The 21,104-nt window shown below is 42.9% G+C and overlaps 1 protein-coding gene across 4 annotated transcripts in view; it reads right to left on the bottom strand.

The window, feature by feature from the left end:
- Positions 1 to 50: 50 nt before the first annotated feature.
- Positions 51 to 21,104, bottom strand: part of GAN (gigaxonin) — a 36,131-nt gene continuing 15,077 nt past the window's right edge. For all 4 annotated transcript variants that reach the window (XM_046899733.1, XM_428110.8, XM_040707171.2 and 1 more), the window contains 5 exons: positions 20,892 to 21,041; positions 20,486 to 20,622; positions 19,739 to 19,867; positions 14,020 to 14,129; positions 51 to 12,920 (listed from right to left, as the gene is read on the bottom strand). In XM_046899733.1, the coding sequence (XP_046755689.1) occupies positions 12,739 to 12,920; positions 14,020 to 14,129; positions 19,739 to 19,867; positions 20,486 to 20,622; positions 20,892 to 21,041 (708 nt within the window). In that variant the 3' untranslated portion in view covers positions 51 to 12,738. The remainder of the gene's footprint in view (positions 12,921 to 14,019; positions 14,130 to 19,738; positions 19,868 to 20,485; positions 20,623 to 20,891; positions 21,042 to 21,104) is intronic.

The raw sequence follows: 21,104 nt of genomic DNA, 5'->3' as shown, positions 1-21,104 counted from the left end.
TTCCTTCCTTTTAAAAATAGAAAGAAAAAAAAAATCATAAGAGCAGTTGACAAGTTTTCAAACCATCAGTGTTTTATTTGGTTAGTTTATTAAACACCTTTAAGACAATTAATTTTGGTCTGTACCCTTCTATAAAATAATTCAAGTTCTGAACAAACCTCCAATACATAAAGCAAAGTTACTTTACCATACGCAAATTTCAGATCAAAATACAGCACTCTGTTTTCTTACATTTATAAAACCCGGTCAAATACAAACAACATTAAAAAAGATAAAACACTTTCACTGATCCTTGGTACGATATTACAGCACAATTTGCACAGTGGCCACTAAGTCTCCGAAGCACAATTCAAACACTTGAAAAAGGGAACCTCCCTTTAGTCACCCAACATTATACCGAACACGTAAACAAAGCGAGTGCTACTTAACCCAGGAAAATTCTCACGTCCCTTTTTGTCTGTGTTTGAGCCACACAGCAATTCTGCAAGTCGTGTTACAGGTGTGTAACCAAACAGCCTTCTGCTTTGCTGTTACAGCTTTGTGTGCGACCACCCCATGAAAATAAATGGGTGGAGGTGGACCAGACTCTGCAACGGGCAATTTATGGCAACTAAAGCGAACCAATAAACATGGCTTTTTGTTTTGCTTTGTAAGAACAAATCATAAATCTCTTTAAAAAAAAAATCAATACCGAATTATCTGTGGGTACAATTTGAGGAATTGCCTTTTTCTTCATTTTCATGACGTCTCACGTAGACACAGAGTGTTTTCGATTGCTGAGTTTGTTCCATTCCAAGACCCAGTGTTTCAGCAACAGGTCAAAGTGCCATCAACATTGCACAATCTTTTTTTCAATTATGAAAATATACAGTAGCATGCAGTGTTTGTTTGCAACTACGCCCAGAAGCTTGCACTTATGCTCATCCATGAGCCATGTGGGATCTCTTATTAAACCAAAATGAGCAAAAATCAAAACGCGTATTGAGAATGACAGAATGGAGGCGTCAGATGACAAACACTCCCGGGAAGTTTCTACTTAGCAAGCCTTACAATCACACCTCGAGAAAACGAAGTAAAATCAGAGCGCTAACGGGAGGGTCTGATGTACCCAACTCAGGCTAGATTTGCATAGGCAGCCAAGGCAATTGCACAAACGCCATAGTGCAACTCAGCAGGTATTTTTGCCCACAGACCCACAAGCCCCTCGTCTGCCCCCCACCCTCCCCCCACATTAATACACTAACATTACTTACAATTCCACTGTGAGTTTAATTATTTCAATGAAAATGTGTACGTGGTTAAATGGAACAAACATACTGATGGATCTACTTTTGTCTCCTCCCTCCCCCGAGCTCACACCACATCCATCAGGTACATACACATTCAGAACTCAGTCCTATCTATTAACATCAGTTTTATCCCAACAAAATGAAGGAGAATTGCATACTGCATAAAATAGCACATATTTAATAACGCCTGTGTAAACACTATAGGATGGAAAAATAATAACGATGAAAAAAGAATGAGTGAGGTACAGCAAGAACTCGATTTGCTAACTTGGTCTTTTAAGTGCAATTGAAACACTGCGTACTGCCCTTCTCAAATAAGTCTCTCCATAATTAAGCTACATTACTGGGATCGTTCCCTTACAGCTACATACTCATGCTGTAACTCCTTACATTGACTTAATGCAAATAGTTATGGGGCAAAAATTAATTTACAGGGTTAATTAAGATTTCTGCAGTATTCAAAAGGAATGGCTGCGAAGGAATCAACCATGGAAAATGTGGTAATACACGTTTTAAAAATATTTCCAATAATTTTAACACAGAACAGCAAATAGATTTTGAAAAATGCATAGAAACCCTGTCAATATAAAAATCCCCACTAAAATTACACAACTAAGCAATTTTAATCTAAATATTTTATGTGCTTTTCCTATAAAGGCCACTTTGACATACAAATACAAAAAAATTTACATTTTTTTTTTTCCCCAAAATAAATAATTTGTTTCTCAATTAAGAATACTGAGTATGGAAGCATAACAGACTTCTCGCAGACCAACTGCTCATGGCATTGGCTACTTCCGAAGAAGAAAATCTCCACGTATTCTCAGTTACCCAAAGAAATAAAACACCACCTTCAGACTTGGTACTCCCTAGTGCTATGGAGAGCCCGGGGTCAGGGATGGAGAAGTCCGGCCCCCTCACACCATATGTGCCGGGGAGGGAACATACACAGATGCCTGAAGGGAGATTTGCCGTTTCTCTCCCATGTTATGGAAGAGATGGAAATTAGGGAAAGAAATAAAGGTTAACCTGAATCAAAGAGAGACAAAACAGTAAGTGGAGTTAGGAAGAAGTGGTACGAGGTACACTGCGGGGTGAGTAAACGACAAGTGTAAGTGAACTACTCAGAAGGGGGAGTGTAGAGGTGGGAAGACAGAACCAACCGAGAGAGGAGTGACTCATGGGAGGCAGAACTGGGGGAACAGCATACTGATTTCACAGGGGCAAGAAGAGGAACACAAGGAACAATCTTCACTGGAAAATGGATGCAATGGGAGAACAAAGAATTTTCAGCAGTCCTGACCATGTGGGCATTTATCCCTGAACGGTGATGGAAGCAGCAAAATCAAATGCACGCACGCATGCACAAGCAGTGGAAACAAAAACTTAAAGTGGATTTGAGACACGACAGGTATTTGTCACTATAAGCACCAGAGCCACAACAGGACAACGTGGGGACATGAGCAAGTCAGACCTACCTGGAGGGGTACAGCACACCAAAAATCCTACAGCAAAGAGGTGCAGACATTGTGAAGTGGCCGAGCTGACCCAGGGGTAAGCTGCACTGGTGGACTTACAAGACAAGCTCTAACTGCCAACAACACGAGACTGACAGGGGGTACACTTTGACACCACATCGTTCAGACACAGAACATCCAACAAACCAGACAGAGAGAGGCAGGGGAGGAGGAAAACCAGTGAACGTAGTTGACTGTGACAAAGGATTCTTGGGCAGCCATTTAGTACAAGCTCTTCTAACCTTGGACCAAGGACTGGATTAGGAAGGACACAAGAGCCGTGCTTCTTCTGTACCATAAGGAATCCTGCTCTCTGGTGCTCTATGTTGCATAGTTTGACTGAAGCCAAAGAGCACTTCTCATTTTTCCCCACTTTTTTGCAGAAGAGACACTACATGCTCAGGTCAGAGCATCCCAAGGCCTGGCCCTCATTAATGGGTTCGTTCTTGAGGTAACACAAAGATTTGGGGATAGGCACGTAAAAAGAAAAACAAAAGCAAAAGCTCAGTTCCCACACAGGACAGAAAGACACACAGAAAACATGCATATAGAAAGCCTGTAATAGTAAGCATCTATTGTACAGAAGTCAAAGTGTGACAGCTGGATGATGGCGATAAACCGAGCCGTCCCGCTGCACGCCAGCAATGGCAAACAACAAAAGGGAGAGTTTCTACCACAACACACTGACATTTTTGTAGAAAAGGCGAGTGTAAACTCTGACAAGAGCCCGAGAGTCGCTGATATCTCAGATCTGACAGCAGGCTGAGCCTCTACGAGCAGCAGCAACGTGCTTGGAACGGCATTACATCCCAGCATCCTCCTATTGCCTGACCCATGGGATACAGCTATCATTAGTTGTTAATCAAGACGGTTATTTCATTCTCCTATGCTAGAATAAAACTATTCTTACACTACAAAACTGTACTAAATACATTAGTCAGCATTCACCTGCGTATTTTAATTTGTTAGCCCAGTCCTGCAGGGTTCCTGCTACTCAAAGCGACCGACAGAGGCAAAACACTGAAGGCAGAGCACTAATCTGAATAATGCTACTTTGTTTTAATTTTGCCTTCAAAAGAAACATCTCAAACCATCAAGGCTCCTGCTTCAGGCCATTAAATGCTAAGAATACAAAGAGGGAAGCAATTACACATTTCTGTTTACTTAATTAAAAAAAAAAGGAAAAAAAAAACCAGGGAGCCAGGCGTTCCTGGGCTATTGACATCTGTACTTATCCACCCTGCAGAAATGGTTCCAGAGCCCCCAAGCTTTCAGATTTCAGTACACTCAGACAACTCATTGGGTCTCTGCTAACACACAGCCCCAAAAGCCTTTACATCTTCCCGTGACACGGGGGGAGCGTGGACACCCCATCCAGCCTGCAGGGTTCACATCCAAACCCTGACACTCAGGCCTGGCCCAAACACCCACGGCTACATGAGTCAGCGTGCCCCAAACAGAGCAGCACGCAGCCAGGTCCTGGGATCCAGCCCAAAAAAATCATACTTGTGTCCAAGAAACGTTCAGATGTGCTACTAAGAGACATGGGTTAGTGGGGAAATATTGGTGGTTGGTTGGTCTGGGTCATCTTGAAGGTCTTTTCTAACCTTGGTGATTCTGTAATTTACTGAACAGCCACCACAATGCCAACAGCTGCTAATTCCAGAGCCTTCTAATTGGTACAGTCGTCAGAGGCACAAACAGCCCCTTCTTTTAGCCTATTTGTGTGTGCCCAGTACAATACTTGGTACATTCAACTCAGTGTTAGGATGAGCTGCCACGTAACGTTCTTACAGGAAGAGTTCCTGGGAAGCATTTCTTCCTTCTGCCTTGACAGAAAGAAAAGAAAAGGAAGGCAGCACTTTACCATTAAATCTTGTATTAATAAGGCCTTTTTACAGTTAGGAAGCTGTCTTTATGAAAACAGATTTGTTAAGAAAGTACTGAATACACACAAAAAATGATAGCACAAACAAAAGCTGAAATCAGCTTACATTGTTGCTCTATGGAGCACAGCATAACGAATTCAAAAATGTGTCAAAACAGAGGCAAAAAGGGGGGCTGGGAAAGCTTTTTTTTCCCTGAAAATTCTTCAAGCTAAGCAAAAACCTGCATACTTGAAGGTCCCAAAGAAACGGACAAAAATACAATATGGGGTATGGCAGCTCAGCGTTCATTTGGGCAGTTCTCTGCAGATCAGTAAATGGGAAACTCCACGTAAGCCCACATGTGACATTAGAGAACGATGCGTGAATCTCCGATAGGAAATAGAGGCTCCAGCTGAGAGGCAAACCAGCACAGAACTGAGGCAGAGCAAAAACCCGTCTTTAAAAAAAGCTGACATCTCTATTTTTGTGTTTTCTCTTTATAAAAACCACCGGGTCAGTCTTTCAGTTGCTTCTCTCATTTACAAGTATAATACTTACTTTCAAGTCATATAATTTTTATTTACTTTTACAGCAGCTGCAGGTCAACCTTGGTCTTTTCGTTACAGAAGCATGCATTTAAAATGAAATTAAAGTAAACTGTCCTTGGACAACGGCATCACTCTGCCCTGCTTCATGTTTGGTTCCAGGTTTTCACTGAAGGACAAAACGCAATGTAAGAAAAAAAAAGGATATGACAAAGTGCAGGGAAAAAAAATGAGGTAGCTGGGAACAGGGGCTTCCCCCCATGGACCAAAGGCAAAAGTCAGCCCGAAAGAACAGAGCAGGCAGGGTGTGATGCACGTGTTCCACGTGTTCCACAGCAGGGATTGCTCACAGCAGCTCAGGTGATGTTTAACCTGCAGGCAGCACCAGTTGATGAGAAGTCATTTTATCCTCTGTTTGGCACTCTCCCCACAAACACTGAGCACAGTCATCAAAGGACACCAAGACGTGCAAAAAGCAGCACAGCAACACTGAGTTTGTGCGGACCTTCTCTGACCAACAGAAGCATTTGAGTGATCATCAGCAAAAGCACTGGATTCAGATGGAAATCTGGGACAAGGGTGAAATCAAAGCCATGCTAGCAAGACCAAAAGACAAAACAACCAAGGCCAGAGAGCAGTACTGCGCTGCAGGGCACGCACAGGAAGCCATGTGTTTTGGGTCAAGGCTTTGGCTGGGCTGACTCTCAGACAGCCTCTCAGGCACCAGGGCTGCCACAGCCCAGCCCTGCTTCCCAACAACAGAGGCAGCAATGGGCATCACCATTTTCCTCACCGCCTACCAGGCAGCATTAACACTACCCCTGGATGTCCACAAGAACACAGCTCGCTGTTTGAATCCACTAACCTGAGGTACTGACAGGATATCAGAAACTGCAAAATGTCACCTCCAACCTTTAAAGACAGAAAGCTTCAATTGCGAGAAGCAAAACATCAGGTTTGGGAAGCCAGAGAGGGGGAGAAACACTCAAAATTAGGTTAGCAGCTGTTGGCCCACGCAAACAAAAGCTAGAACAGATCTCAGCCACTGCGAGCAATCCTGGAGAGTGATTTTGGGGTAATTTAAGACCAGTTCTCAAAGAGTTTGAGAAAGCACCACTTGTGGGGCTACCCTTCAGCTTCCTATCAGAACAGAACGTCCACATAGCTTCAGGGAACATCCGTTCAACACAACCTTGCCATACCCTCTGGTGCACCATTTCGCTTATTCCAAGATGGAAACAGACTGTGCTTTTAAGAAATGGTGAAACACATGACAGGTGATAATGCTTTCCCACTTTCATACACAAATTAATTGAATTAATTGCTGCCAGGCTGAAGCTGTAGCACGTGAGATCATTAGGCTGAGAAATTCAAGAAGAGTCACAGTGTTAAGTCTTTACAACATACTGCCTATCCCATGCTAAAACATAGGCTTCCCAAAGCGGCTCTTGCCTTTTAATCAAGTGCAATTTTGTTCCACAGTGTTTTTGTTTCCTGTTCTGAAATGCACGCAGGGGGCAGCACACTGACACAAGTCAGAGAGGCAGGAATGATGCCTGTAAAGGCAGCCCACAGAACAGCCCACCTTCACGACATCCCTCAGGTTGTGTCTGGGATAGGAGCACAGATAGAAGAAAGTCGCCATGACAAAACCAGAGGACATCTCTGCATCAATTGAAAAGACAAGGAGAAAGAAAGGCAAAGAAAAACCAAGGGCAATGCGTGGTGATTCAGAAGCACCGAGCATTGAAAGTTACATATTTGTGTTTTATCAGTAACATAGTAGATGTTACTTACAGCAGGGATGCTTCTGTCTATCCTATCACTGTAATCAAATCCATCCGCTTTTACAGGCGTTCAGTACAGTCCCATTTCATTACAAAAATTCAAGGGCACAGGTAGGCAATGCATTGAGCGCGCTCATTGACTGATGTGCTGGGGCAGCTGTGCATCAGCCACAGCAAACCCTGCACAAATAGTGGGCAGCGAGGTTTAACTGCCTGCACTGAGAAGCTCCAGTCTTCCAGCTCATTTTCCAAGACATTATTTCCAATAACCTTCAAACGCTTCTCCTAAACAAGTCTGACACACAGATGATGATTTCTGCAACGACTGAGCAGCTACCCAGGATAAGCTATTCCAAAATATCTTTTAAGATCCTGTATCACTACAGCATAATCGGCTGTTGGTAGCAGGTTATTGTTTAATGCCCCCCATTACCATTAATACCTTCTAGCAGATGTTCATCTAATTCATTAGGCACTTAGAATGGTTTTAATGCATTGTTTCAGGTTACCTGCTAATGAGGAATCCAGAGAACCGGTTACTGGAGCACAGCAACAGTCAGGCTGCAGCGTCCCACAGGACAAAGCTGACTGGAGTTGCTGCTTTAAAGCCTGGTTGCAATCCCTCCCATTGGAATATGAACATAAAAGAGAGAGAACCAAACCACAAGATGACCTATCAGTAACATTCAGAGCACATAGATGTCATCTTCACAGCAGTGCTTCACCCACGTCTTACTGGCTTTACACTGATATCTCCCAGTCAGCTCTATTGGCCCAGCTTCTCCACCTTCACACAACTCTCCTTCCTTTTCTCCCCAAAGCAATGCGCCACAGAAAAGCAGACCCACGTGGCCCAGCTCCAAACCAGAACAGCAGATGGCAAGTATCAAAAGGCTACAGTACCAGTGACTGCAGCACAGCCCAGCTCAGTCCTCAACAGGAAAGTACTCCAAGTGAACACAGAATAAGTAGCCTCTGCCTCAAAAAAGTACGCACATAATTAACATCATGCTCTGAAAAAGCTGTTTAATTACTCCAAGGAGTAAAGAGAACACAAACCCCAAAACCCTGATGCTTATTACAGGAAGGATCCATACCCTACACCAAATAAAAGTCCTTTGAAAGCATCACTGAGCAGCAAAAAAATCACTCCTTAGTTAAAATCTTAAGTACGGCCGTGTTGTGTCCTTGGCCATATCCACATCGCCTCAGAGACAACCTTCCTCCTGCAGATAACCTTAATTCAACTGAATTGTACTTAATCCAAGTATTCGTAATTTTAAATATTATCACCTATTGTCAGCTGCCATTTCTTATACGCTTGCATGGCACCAGAGCTCTAATAGAGAGCAGTGTCCGCGTGCACCACACGGAGTGATGGCTGAAGGCAGCTGTGAGGAGTAACACAAAACCGAAGAACAGTATTAAAAAAAATAAAGATTTACAGTGTTTTGAGTAACATTCATTGAACAAACAAAAAAAAACAAAGAATCGCTACTCTTTTGTGGAGCACAGTGAGTTTTCAGCACCTCCATATATAACAGAAGAGTTGAATTACTGCTATATACAGAGGAAACAGAAGATTGGCACTTATAACAACTACTGTTTGTTATTGCATCCTGCGCTTGGCATGGCAAATGTGCATCACCAAAACCCAGGCAGGCAGTACAGACACTGCAGTTACTGAGCTCACCAGAGACGCTGCAGCCAAAGCAGGGAAAACACTCCCTAAACCCCTTGCTTTTTGTTCTTCTGCATTTCTCAAGTCATGCAGGCACAAAAAATACTGCACGAAAAAAATTAATTAAGCTGCCTGATGTTCTCTGGAAGGAGAGTTGGTAAGAAAGCCAGGCACTTGGGAGCTCTGATGGAAACACTTGTACCTTCGGCAAGAAGTCTGACTCAGAAGGCAGACGCTGTGACACGCAATCTTGTGCTGTCAAACACAAAAGAGATGCAAGCCTGCCTGCACTCACCATTGAGCTGGCTTGGTAAGTTTGCCTATCGTGTAATCTCACGTTAATTTGAGTTTAATTTAAAGACGAGGCACTGTCAAAGCTACCGAAAGCCACTTGACCCGAATAGTCTTGTTGATGCAGCACTTCCACAAAAATGAGAACTTGAGGAATAGCTGATGAATTATCTAAAGACGTGCAGACCTTGCTGCAGTACCACTGAACACGAGGCCCTGCACGGGATGTCCCTTTTTCAGCTTAGGAAGAGGATGGGAGTTGGAACCCCAGGGCTGGCCCCCCTGGAGAGCAGTCCACACAGGACTCCACGGGGGGGGAAACGGTGGTAGGAGTTGGAGTGAGGGGGAAAAAAAAAACATCACCATGATTCCCATCTTCCACAGCCTCCACTCCATTAACTGGTGGCTTTCTGATGAGCACCAGACACTGATGTGTCAGTGGCACTTCTGGGACGCAAATCCTGGCCCCAAGAACCTGGACACGACAGCTGCCTGCTGCTCTGATCCCCGGAAAGCAACACAGGGCACAGGCAGCTCACTGAAAGGATGGCTCAACAAGTTACCTGTGGGGGAACTGGCTGGATTTGTGAAGGCCGATTCAAGCTGGAAGGAATTGAGCTAGACTGGCTATCAAGAGCACCATGCCAAGCAAGGACAACTTAAATAGTTACTAAACTGCCAAATCATTTGAGAACTCCTGGATTGCAATCTGAGAAAATGCAGGAGCTGCTTCAGGCATGGTTTGGCCATCCCGTGCACGGGAGGCAGGTGCCAGGGCAGCACAGGGAGCTGGGTGGCAGCACCTACCAGTGAATCCAGTTCAACCCTAGGGCTCAGGAAGATGGTCAGTGCCTTCCACTCAGTACCTCTGGAACCAAATCCTCCCTATCAAGCCAACCGTCTCTTCCACCATGCACCAAGACCAACCATCCATCTCGCACACCATCAGCAGTACAGCAGAGCTCTCTTTGGGAAAGCAGGGCCTTGTCTTCCAGGCCCAGCTCCAGCCTGGGGTGGAATTTCACATTCCCAGAGAGGCACTGATCATTGAGCACGCAGACAGACCCCAACTGACACCTCCCACCTTCCTATGTGCCAAACCCTGCGCCCAGCAGCTCTCCAGGAGCTGCTCAGTAACGTAACACAAAACCACAGTGCAAACATCTTCAGGCAAGGCCAAAGACAGTTTTGAGATCTCAGGAGCACCTACATTTTTGCCTTGAGTACGTACCTGAAACTCAAGGTGCAGGAGTTGGCAGAGGGTTGGTCCCTGACCTCCAGCCACATGCTAGGAAATAAAGTTGTTAACTGCTTCAGGTGAAGAGATTTAAGCTTCTTGGTCAAATCTAACTGAGCACATTTGCAATACAATTCAGTTAGAGCAGAACTGTTTGCTTTATTTACCCTTAAAAAAAAAAAAAAGAATACCTACTGTTAGTCCTACTTTAACTGTAAACATTCGTTCAGGAACTTTAACTGCAAAACACTGCTAATGTATATATGATTTGGATTTACTATGTGCATTTACTACTTAGGCCTTCTGGACACCAAATGCCTTCAAGTGTACTGGGGAGCTACAGGGACTCAGGAGATAGCAGCCTGCAACAGTCTACATATGGTTTCTGAGAGTTTTCTAAGCACTTAGAAAACTAAGTTCAGATCCTTAGAAGCATTCAATCTCATCACTTTTGAATACAGGATCTCAGCACTTTGTCTAAGAAACAAAATTAACATGAAATTCTTGAAAAGGGGAGGTTTTATAGATAAGCCAACAGCACTTGATTCATTTCACAAGATGGCTGAAGATGGAAATAGTGGTTCACATTTCTGTAGTAAAGCACTATATATAAATTTATAACCTAAAGACATATATATATATACACACATATCAAGTTCACCGCAATGCATAAATATATAAACTTTTCAGTATGCCAACTAATAGAGGTCAGAAAATTGATGTCTATAGTTCAAGTTTTGCAGCACTTCAGCATTGTAAAAAACAAAAATAAATAAATAATGGCCAACAGATTGACTGCTGCCCTCTTTTGTTGCCTTTTTTGCCTTTTTTTCCCCCCCCACTCTTTTTCTCAGAATCGGAGTAATTCCCACTACACATCAGCACTATGGAAGGACTGAGCAAAAGCAAGTTTCAGAACGCCTCTTCAAGGAATATTTTGTTGAATATAACTCCTGTCTGAGTTCAGGATTGTATTTCAGCAGATCTAAGAAGATTCAGTGACAGTGACGAAGGTGGCTGCTAACACAACCGAGGGCAGAGATTGGCTTGTCTGAGGTCCATGAAGTTGCAGCGTGAGAAGTACTGTACTTAGTTATAATACTGGTTATACAAAATCTCTTTTTTTTGAAGGGCAGGAGGCCTCATTTCTATTTCTACCTCTCTCATTTTATTCCTTTTAGATAACTTTTAAAATAACCATAGGTTACATCCCACCCATCACAAACAACAGTGACTTCAAGAAGTGAGGTAAAGTGTCCTACCAGCCCACCTTTACCAAGAACAGAAGTCAGTCGAACATTGCTACTGACATGAACACAACTCAATAGGAAATAAAATGCAAGATACTGAATTCCTCACTATAACCACACCATAAAGCCCAGCTTCCAAAGTCAAGCAGCAGTGAACAAGACTCTGTGCCCTAGCATGGAAATCATTAGCAAACCAACTCTTGATCCCAATTTAAAATAGCCATATGAATCTCCTGCAAGCGATAATCCCAAAGTCTGATTTCTGTGAAACAAATGTTTTCTTCTCATATTTCACTTTTGCTCCAGAGATAAAGTGTTTCTATAATCCTCAGTCTTAAAAACAAACAAAAAACCCAACATCCTCCTAGTTCTCAAGCGCCTTGAAGTAAGAAGGAACACAGCCTATTCTCTTTAACTTCTCAAGTTTTGTTGTCTTTTACCAAGAGCAGCACTCATCACAAACCGTTCCAAAAACCATTTCCTCTTATTGCAAGGGAACGGCCTCCAAAACCCCATGCAGAAACACATGCCGCCCACCTATATACCAGTTCATCAGGCTATCCAAATGCCAGCATAAAAAAAAACCACAGTTTACTTCTCTGTAGTATACTGCATCCATTTTAGATTAGTCCATTTTAAATATATTAAAAATATTTTTAGGAATGAAAACATTGCAAATGAATGAAAAACATATGTACACACCACCACCATTTTTAGGCACAGACCTTAGCTTTAAGGAAGGACTAGAAGTGAAAGGTGCAACAACCAACGCCTCCTGCGGCATCACAGTCAAGCAGCAGTCTCTGCAGCACACCAGGGAGGTTGGTTTTCATATAGCTTCTGCATATTAGAGCTATCCGGTCCAAGATAGCGCATTTATTCTTATCGGTTCCCCCCCAAGGGAAACGCACCTTAAATCCTCCTCGCTTTCCAATAAACTTCACCAAAGGAATACCAGTTCCCACCAGTTCCAGACACAGCAGATCTCCTTCAATAACACACTGTAAAGTCCAAATGGTTACGACTGAAGGTGTTTCCTCGATCCCCCCTCGTTTTCCCCCTCTTCTTTTTAATGTTTACGTAAGTTATTTGTTCCCAAAACAAGAACTGAGACTCAAGCTTTTTAAGCATTTAAAACAAAAACAGTTACCATACCAAAGCACAGCATACAGTGTAAGTTTCAGTTGTAATTTCTCAGCTTTTCCTTTATATAGAGCTACATATGGTGGACTGCGCAGAACTCTTCCAGTCTCCTCCAGTGTCAGCACGCGGATCACGGGGAAGGTACGCGGATGCGGAATAACCCCTGCTGGAGCTGCAGTCGAAAGAGCTTGCAGTTTGCAATCCGCAAGGCTGCACAGCCAGTACGGCGGAGGTCCGACGGGAACAGCGGCTTGGTGCGCTGCCACGTCCCCGTGCTTCTCTTAAATTCTCTAACGTAGTCGTAATTCGTACCTAAACCCACGCACGGAGGAAGAGAGAAGAATGCTTAAAGACGTGTTGGACCTACCAGCACGCTGCAGCTCTAGTAAAGGAGATATGGAAACAAGATATGCACAGGGCTGCAGGTCAGCGTCTGGATGCACTGCTGAAATCATTCTCAAAAGGAAACTGTGACATTCCTTCTATTCTGATACACATCATTTGGACTTTTGCTGTTCTATATTCTGTAGAAAGCCCTGTTTTACACACACACAGCCATGAAAACATGTACGCTCCCACATGTCTTTCACAGTAGGGCCAAATGCTGACGGCTATGGGGGAGGAGTTCTGAATGTGTTTGTTGGTACACCTGTGTGTGGTTAATACTTAGAGGTAAGGACCACTACCACAGCCAGGGGAAGCATGGGATGAGGGCCCAAAACACAGAACCATCTGCTTGCTGCTGCAAGGATGGTGTAGTAATTAGACAGGTCAATATGATGGGAAAGGCATTACAACAAATGTGAGATGACAGAAAGACCAGCACAATAGAAAGGTGCTATAAGGAAAGGGAAGAGGATTGCTCACCCATATCAGAAGATTCCAGGTTCACAGGGAAAAGCCTCACCAAGGAAGGATCTCCAACAAGAGATCCTTTCCCAGTGGCAGTCAGCCCTTAAATGAGGTCTAAGAGGTGCAGCCAGGCTCCATCCCTTCTGACCGCACAGCTGAATTGCCCTCACCTGCGTTCCCAGGGCTGACCGGGTCCTTTCCCCAGGTGCTCAATCAGTTGTTCAGGCTGTGTCTCAGCAGTTCCCATACAGATGGGATGAACAACCCTGGCACTAACTTTTGTTCTCATATTTACATGAATGTATCAACAATCTTCAAGCAACAAATCAACCAAATGTTTACAATGCTCAATTTCTTTTTGAAGAGGTCCAACAAAAACAACAACCCACTATAAAACTCTCAACATCTAGCATTAACTCCCTGAAGACAACAGTAACAATGCAATGATCTAAAATTACAGAGAATTGAAGGTCTAGGTTCTTTATCTAAATGTATACATTAAAAAAAAAATCACACCAGAAGAAAATAAGCCATAGAAGTTATTAGTTCTAAGTCTGACCTGTATCAAGATCTCCAATCACGTAAATGCTGGCTCCAATAGGCACAGCTCCATACACAAAAGAAGAGCTAGTTGGGATACATAGATTCTGGTCATTTAGATAAATCCACCTGTAAGAAAATAATAACAAAGAACTGCTAAGTGATTTTTTTAATCTAGCACATAAAAAAAAAAAATCCAGGTTCTCTTTCCAACCACCATCCTTGGGTCAAAAGCAGAGTGCACAAATGACTTCTCATTTAAGAACTGCTGGGCACATTGTCCAGTTCAAGGCTCCTCCTCGCTGGGAAACCCACACAGTACTGCTATTTGTAAGTTTTGATGCTTGATGTTGAAGTTACTTTATTTCAGAATTGCTGCACTCCATAACCCGATCTGAAACAAATTCTTACAGACATTCAGGAATCTTATGAAGACAGCAATCATATATAAGAGCCTTTCCTGCAACAGCTACAACAATCAATTTCCCCTACAAAGACAACTTCAAGCGACTTTGTCTTATAGCAAGGGCTTGTTATGAAGCAATGCCTTCCCCTGTATATTCCCCCAACTTCTTAAATTGCACTTTATCAGCTACAAGAATCCCCCTGCCCAGTAAGAGGAATGCAGCACTTGGCAGTGCTTCGTTTTAAACAAGGCATAGAAGATTGGAACTCAAAATTGTAAGAGATTTGGGACAGAAACATCCTCTCGGAATTTAAACAGAACTTTTCCATCACACATCAGGCTCTTCTCAATCACTTCCCAGCTCCTTCTATAATCTTAAAACTCTCCTGTGTTCACATTAAGGATATCACATTTCAACACTACATCAGCCTGACCTTCCTACCAAGCAAAATGCACTTTTTCATGCTGAAGCCTTTGGTAGCCAACTGAGCATGTACTCATTACCCACGTTGACCCATAAGGATGTCCCTTCTGTCTGGAGTTGTCAGTCCCCTCTCTATGGCTTTGAAAGAGATTTCTGCCACTGCACTTGAGCAGATGCTGTGACAGTTACTATTACAGGCCCTGAAGACATACAAACCAGTGATGCTTTAAGTGACCGCTCCTGGATCTTTTATTATTAAATAATTTACAGAGAACAGGGAAGTTTGATAAGCCTTTGAGACAGTCCCATCTATTTTCAATGCCACGCCTGGTTAATTTGAGGGAAAAGTTCGGAAATATTCTCACAGCTGACCTCTGAAAATCCTGTATAGTCCTAACTCATGATTGAGAAGGAAGCCTCCCTCCTGGCACAAAGGAGATGCTGCTATACCCCATTTGCCTCGGGATAGCTAATCCCTTAATCTGGCTTTCAAAAGCTTCTCCCTCCAATTCTTTGTCTGTGCTGTACAATGAATGATTAGGATTTTAGGAGAAGCAAGGGAACGAAAAAAGCATGGGAATGTCCTCTGCAGCTGTCAAAGAGGACAACAACCAAACTATGATGAGAGGAAAGCAATCTTTTTCTGAACCACCGTAGCTTTGTTGCACCACAAAACCCCTCTCAGCAAGGTTCAGTAGCTCCCTTCCTTGGCTGTGGGAATGGGACAGATTCAGGATTTTCATCTTCAGCGCCATGTTACCTCAAATTAAGGAAGGTGCATAAAAGGCAGAGAAATGGAGGAGGAAGACTGTAGGTTTGTTGGAGAGGAAGGGGGGAGGAAGAGGAAGAGTTTTAGTGGTAAATACAGGACTATGTCAAGGGAAGGAAAAACACAACACTAGATGGCTTAGTTTAGCTACTCGTCAAGTTCAGCAATCAAATGAACACTGCTGCTTGGCTCCAGTAGAAACCCAAGGTTCCAGTTTAAATGAAGAAAGTGTGGGACCCAACCACTCTCCTACTGCTGCACTTCAGAAAAAAAAAAAGAAGAAATCAAAGCATCTGCAGCTGCTCGTGAAAAATCACTCTCAGCCTTTCTCAACACGTCCTTTAAAAGAACAGCCACAACTTTTCAGGAACGCTTACAGCAGTTTTCACAGTTAGAACTAGGAAGGAACAAAGACAGGAAGGGCAAGGGGTCACATTTCATCAGCACTTGACGAAGCTCCAGCTCAACGTGGGCTGTGCCTACTGCTGGAACAGTATGGAAAAAACACCATAAAAAAGGAATGTGAAAACACTCTCAGGAACGTAACTCTCACATGCTTCTCCAGGATGGCTCTCCTCAAACCCAACCCGAGAGCAGCGGAGGAGACGGCGCCTAACTAGAGACAAAAACAATTACTATCAAACTGAAATATGCTTCCACTGAAACCTTTTAAAAGGGGAAGGAATCCTTTTTTTTCTGTCTTAAAGTGATACAGACATAAATCCATCTGAACTGCTGGAAGTAATAAGCAGGGTGGTAACTTTTATTTCCAAATGGGAAGCACACAGAGACGGAACACAGAGCCCATGTATTCCATACACGTCACTGTAAGCTCACACCAGCTGTGAAAGGAAGCCTACGAACGAAGGAAAACCCCTTCTATGTTCCTCTTAAGCAGCTGACTGACAGTGCTGTCAGATTTCTCCTTACATCTCCATGAGCATTTCTGCATAACGAGATTCCTGGATACTGCATGGGGGACCCTTCCAAGTACTCCGTTACAAAAACAGTTGGTTTAACACTCACACACTGCTGAAAACATTCTTATTTCCATGAGGCCCCATTAGCAAAATCAATATTTTAAGTAGCTGTTAATGGACTGTTGCTTCAGAACAAGCACCCCATACCATTATTCCCCAAGAATGGCAAACTTAGATAGCTCCTCTGAACCAGGAGCTAGCAAAAACAAAAATGGTTTAGAAACCCATTCTGCACTGACAGCCCCCCAGTGGCTACAGCCAAGGGCAGGGCTCACCCACAGCTCTGGCACCCACTGCACATCTCTCACTTTCATGTGTTTAAACATCCATTCCTCTTTTGAGTAGTATTTGAAAAGAAAGGGTGCAGTACACAAAGCTCAACCCGTCGCCTTTAAAAGCTGCATCTCCAGCCTCAAGAAAGCTGCACTCCAATTGTGTTCTACTTGTCTGTGCTCACTCCTGTGAGTCTAAAGACAAACTGACAAAGGATTTATTAACTGAAACATTTCAGTTACTGAAGTTTTTCAAATACAATATAAATTACTGTTTATATTTCACGTTTATGTTAGTGTTCCATCTCACTTCATTTATTTCACTACTTGTTTATGTAGCACAGTATAGCAGGACTCTCAATGTTTATTTATTTTTTTGCTAGGGTCAAGAGCTCCGCATGTTCCCAGTCCTTAGAGGAGTCTGTATTGTACTTAAGAACTACAGTTCTGAAAGGCTGTGAACTGTGGATTATTTTGGACTCAGTTACCATCAGAATAAAGCTAAGCCTCAGTCCTTTTATCCAATCCAAAACAGATTTATACACTCACGTAACTACATATGCTTATTCATATATGCTAAGCAAAACTTGTAACTCAGTTCCTCGCAGGCTCTGGGATTCCTAGCATGATGCTACATTCTCTATTCACAGGTAATGAGAGCTATGACACATATATGAGATGTGCCCATTGCTGCCCATAGCTGTGAACCAGCAATATCTGAGGGCTGAACTCACAGAACCAGGAGTGCTTCACACTCAGAAAGAAAGCAAACGTGATAGAGTTCTGAAGTTAATTAAACCCAGCCAGAAAACTATGTGCTTCATTAGGAAGAATGAGATAACAATATGCAACTACTAAAAAGTCATTATGAGTTTTGGCTAGAGAACCCTTCTGGATACACAGCTGGAATCGACATGCTGTGCTTGGCTCACTGTCACTAAACAGCCTTGCAAACACAGACCTCCTTTCCACAGACCTTCTCTTTTATCCTAATGCTTTTAGACTTCTGTCAATCATACATCTACAGTCAATGTGGTATTTCAGGTTTAATTAGACAGTTCCAGTGTTATTTCTTCATTGTGACTAGAAAATGAATAAGCTCTTGGCTGTTCAGAGGTGCGTATTTCCTTCCTCCTGACTCCCTGACACCACTGGTTTGAAGGAGACTGATTACCATTATTTGTTTTAGAAACTATTACTGCAGAAATGTGTACTTGTCAATAATAAGTTAATAACCCGTAGTAAGTGCAAAACATTAAGATGACGAACCAGTATCTGTATGCATCACATTAACTATGCACAAAGGAAAAGGAGGAAGTGTCCCTAAGCTCAGGCTCCTCAAGCCCTGCTCTGCCCCTGACAGATGGCACTCACCCTGCAAAGTGTGACTGTGTCTGGACCTGGGGATAACTGCCAGCCCCTGCTGGCTGATGCTGTAACAGAGCATGGTATCACAGCACCCTCTGCTGGTACGTAACGTCACTTCTTGCTTCAGAGGGTGAAAACGGGCTCTCCCAAAACAGGAGAGCAAAGAAGCACTTCTTGCAAAGGTAGCACTGCTGGTGACTGCCCTGGTCATCTGGGAGCTGCCTAGGGCCCTAACACAACTCCACATCAAGATGAATGTCCAAAACAGATGACATGCACTGGCAAGGCAGAAGGACAAAGAGACAACCTGAGTAACTCCTTACAGGTGCCTCCAGCTGCAGCTGGACAGTCAGACTACTGCTACCTCACCTTGTGCCAGCACAGCCCTTGTGGCACTCACATGACAGGTGGGGTGCAAGATCAAGAGCTGAAGTGACTGGAAGTGTATTATACCTTTACCTGAATCCTGTAACTCCCTAGGATGCCACTAAGGAAAAACAGAGAAATGCAGGCATTAGAAACACTGCCTGGCAGGTACCTGTGCTGCAGACAGCAGGTGGCACCAACTCACCTGTGCTCAAACTGCACCAACCAGTGAAACAGGTTTACAGTCACTGGTAAGGAATTGTGAGCCACAAAGCACCTTCTGAAGAATACCATCAGTCTGGAAACATTTCTGTCAAATCAACTAAAAACAGGAGGTAGTTTGTTGGAAAGCATTTATTTCCAGAATTGTTCTTCTGCAAACCCTCCTGCCCTAAGGCTTATTCTATTCGCTTTTAACATTTCCCCATACCCCCAAAGGAACAGAAAGCACCAGGGAGGATCAGCAGCAACTCTTCTTATCTGTCTGCTTCCCATAACCACCTTCAAGTGTGTTTCCTCTCCAGCTTCTTTTGGTTAGAGCTCACTTGGACATCACTTAGAACAACAAAAAGTCCATTTCATACAGAGATTAAAGTCTCTTTACTTCTGTACCTTGGAAGACAATTATATAATAAATTCCCCACTGCTATACGATTTTTATGTGCTTTTATACAGGTCACATTCAAAGACATGATCTTGTAACAGATTTAGTAATCTCTACCACAGTAGATATCTCTCTGAGATATCTGACAGCAGAGTCTTATCTCAATTTGGTTGATTAAAAAAAAAAGCAAAGAAATCCCATTTATAGTTAAATGCAAGAAGAAAACACTGGAGGTACAAAAGTTTCCCAATTACACCTGGAGCATAAAGTAACTATCCATAAAATCCAGTCTAATGTAAGCTATGTTTTAAAGTTACCACATGCAGTGAAGTGGATTCTAAAACAAGAGCCAGGAGATAACAAATGAAGTCATCAGAAGCAGATTCAAAACAAACAAGATGAGATTAGCCACGCACAGTGTCTGGAAGTAACTGTGGACTGCACAGCACCCACAGCATTTTTCTATGACAAGAGTCTACACCGTTTCAAAAGCCAACTGTGACTGCTGATCTGTATGTATTCCCTAGGTTTATAGCTGCCATTAGTTACCTTTTAAATTCATCATGATAGAATTCAGATTTACACGTCACCATCTCGCTGGCTTGGCTGTCATCACGACTCCTGACCCCACCAAACACATAAAGCTCAGAGGCAACTCCACAGGCCACTGCCCCGAACCTGAGAATCCAATAAAAGGAAAAAAAAACAAAAACACCATCAGAAGATATACCAAAACATTTCATCCTTCTGAACTTTTTTTTTTACATGTATTTTTAGATATAACATGTATTTATGAAAAAAGTATGTATATTTACCACTACAGTAATGTATTTATCTCTAGAGAAAATGTTGCAGTTCCGATTGAACTATAATTTCTATTCTTCATTTTGCTTCAGGATAGTATTGCTTGTGACATGCTAAGCATATCTCTACAGAAACATTTTGATTGGCTGGATACTTCTCTTTACTCAGCCACATCTTGGCATTACAATTACAGGCCACCATGATCAGGAAGACATAGTAAAATCTGCAGTGATTCCTAACAGCAGTATATATGGATTCACCCAAAGAAGAAAGGCAACTTCCACTCATCAGAGCATCAGCACCTCAGTGTTAAAAAGGCCACACGTTACAAACACACACTGATATAGCACTGATGACATCAGTCAACTCTTCCTTTATTCAAAAACAAACAAAAATAATAATGGTGCTTTAGTGACTATTTTGGAGGGCTCAGACTGAATACACTCCAGCAATCTAACCATCCCTCTCCCTCCACACTCCATCTTCACCCACCTTCTCTCTTTCAGAGGACAGATGGCCGTCCACTGTTGAGTCCTGGGGTCGTAACACTCAACAGACTCAAAGAGCTTTCCATAGGAGCCTCCACCCATTGCATAGATTTTCTTCTTCATAGCTGCATAGCAGCCAATCTCAAAGAAAAAAGAAAAGTACACATAAGTTACACACAAACACATTGTACCAAGAGCTCAAAACTAACTATACACATGCTTATGTACACTTATGTATACTGTGCGTAAATGTTTTCAGTCATGATTCTAATACATAAATAAACAAGGGATGTGCTCTCATTTCCTGGCCACATGTTAGAGTTTCTAGTTGAAACAAAGCCTTACAATACACAGGATGGCTGCAACTGTTCAACAGCAAGGAAGGTGGTAATATACAACGTAGTTCTTACCTTTCTAACCATGGTCAAGTCTGGCTGCTTGGTCCAGGTACGGTTATAAATATCATAAGTCTCCATAGAGATTAGTTCCCTTTCACCATCCTCACCTCCCAGAATATACAGAATTCCATCAATCTCCACCACACCAAAATTATGTCGTGCCTAGGGAATATCAGTGAGGTTAGCACTGTAAAACGTAACTGCTAACTGTGAACAGTCAATACA

The sequence above is a fragment of the Gallus gallus genome, chromosome 11 (genome assembly GCF_016699485.2).
Source record: "Gallus gallus isolate bGalGal1 chromosome 11, bGalGal1.mat.broiler.GRCg7b, whole genome shotgun sequence".
In the NCBI taxonomy this organism is placed as follows: Eukaryota; Metazoa; Chordata; class Aves; order Galliformes; family Phasianidae; genus Gallus; species Gallus gallus.
Note: the sequence above shows the minus strand (reverse complement) of the source record. Positions and strands in the feature narration are given on the sequence as shown.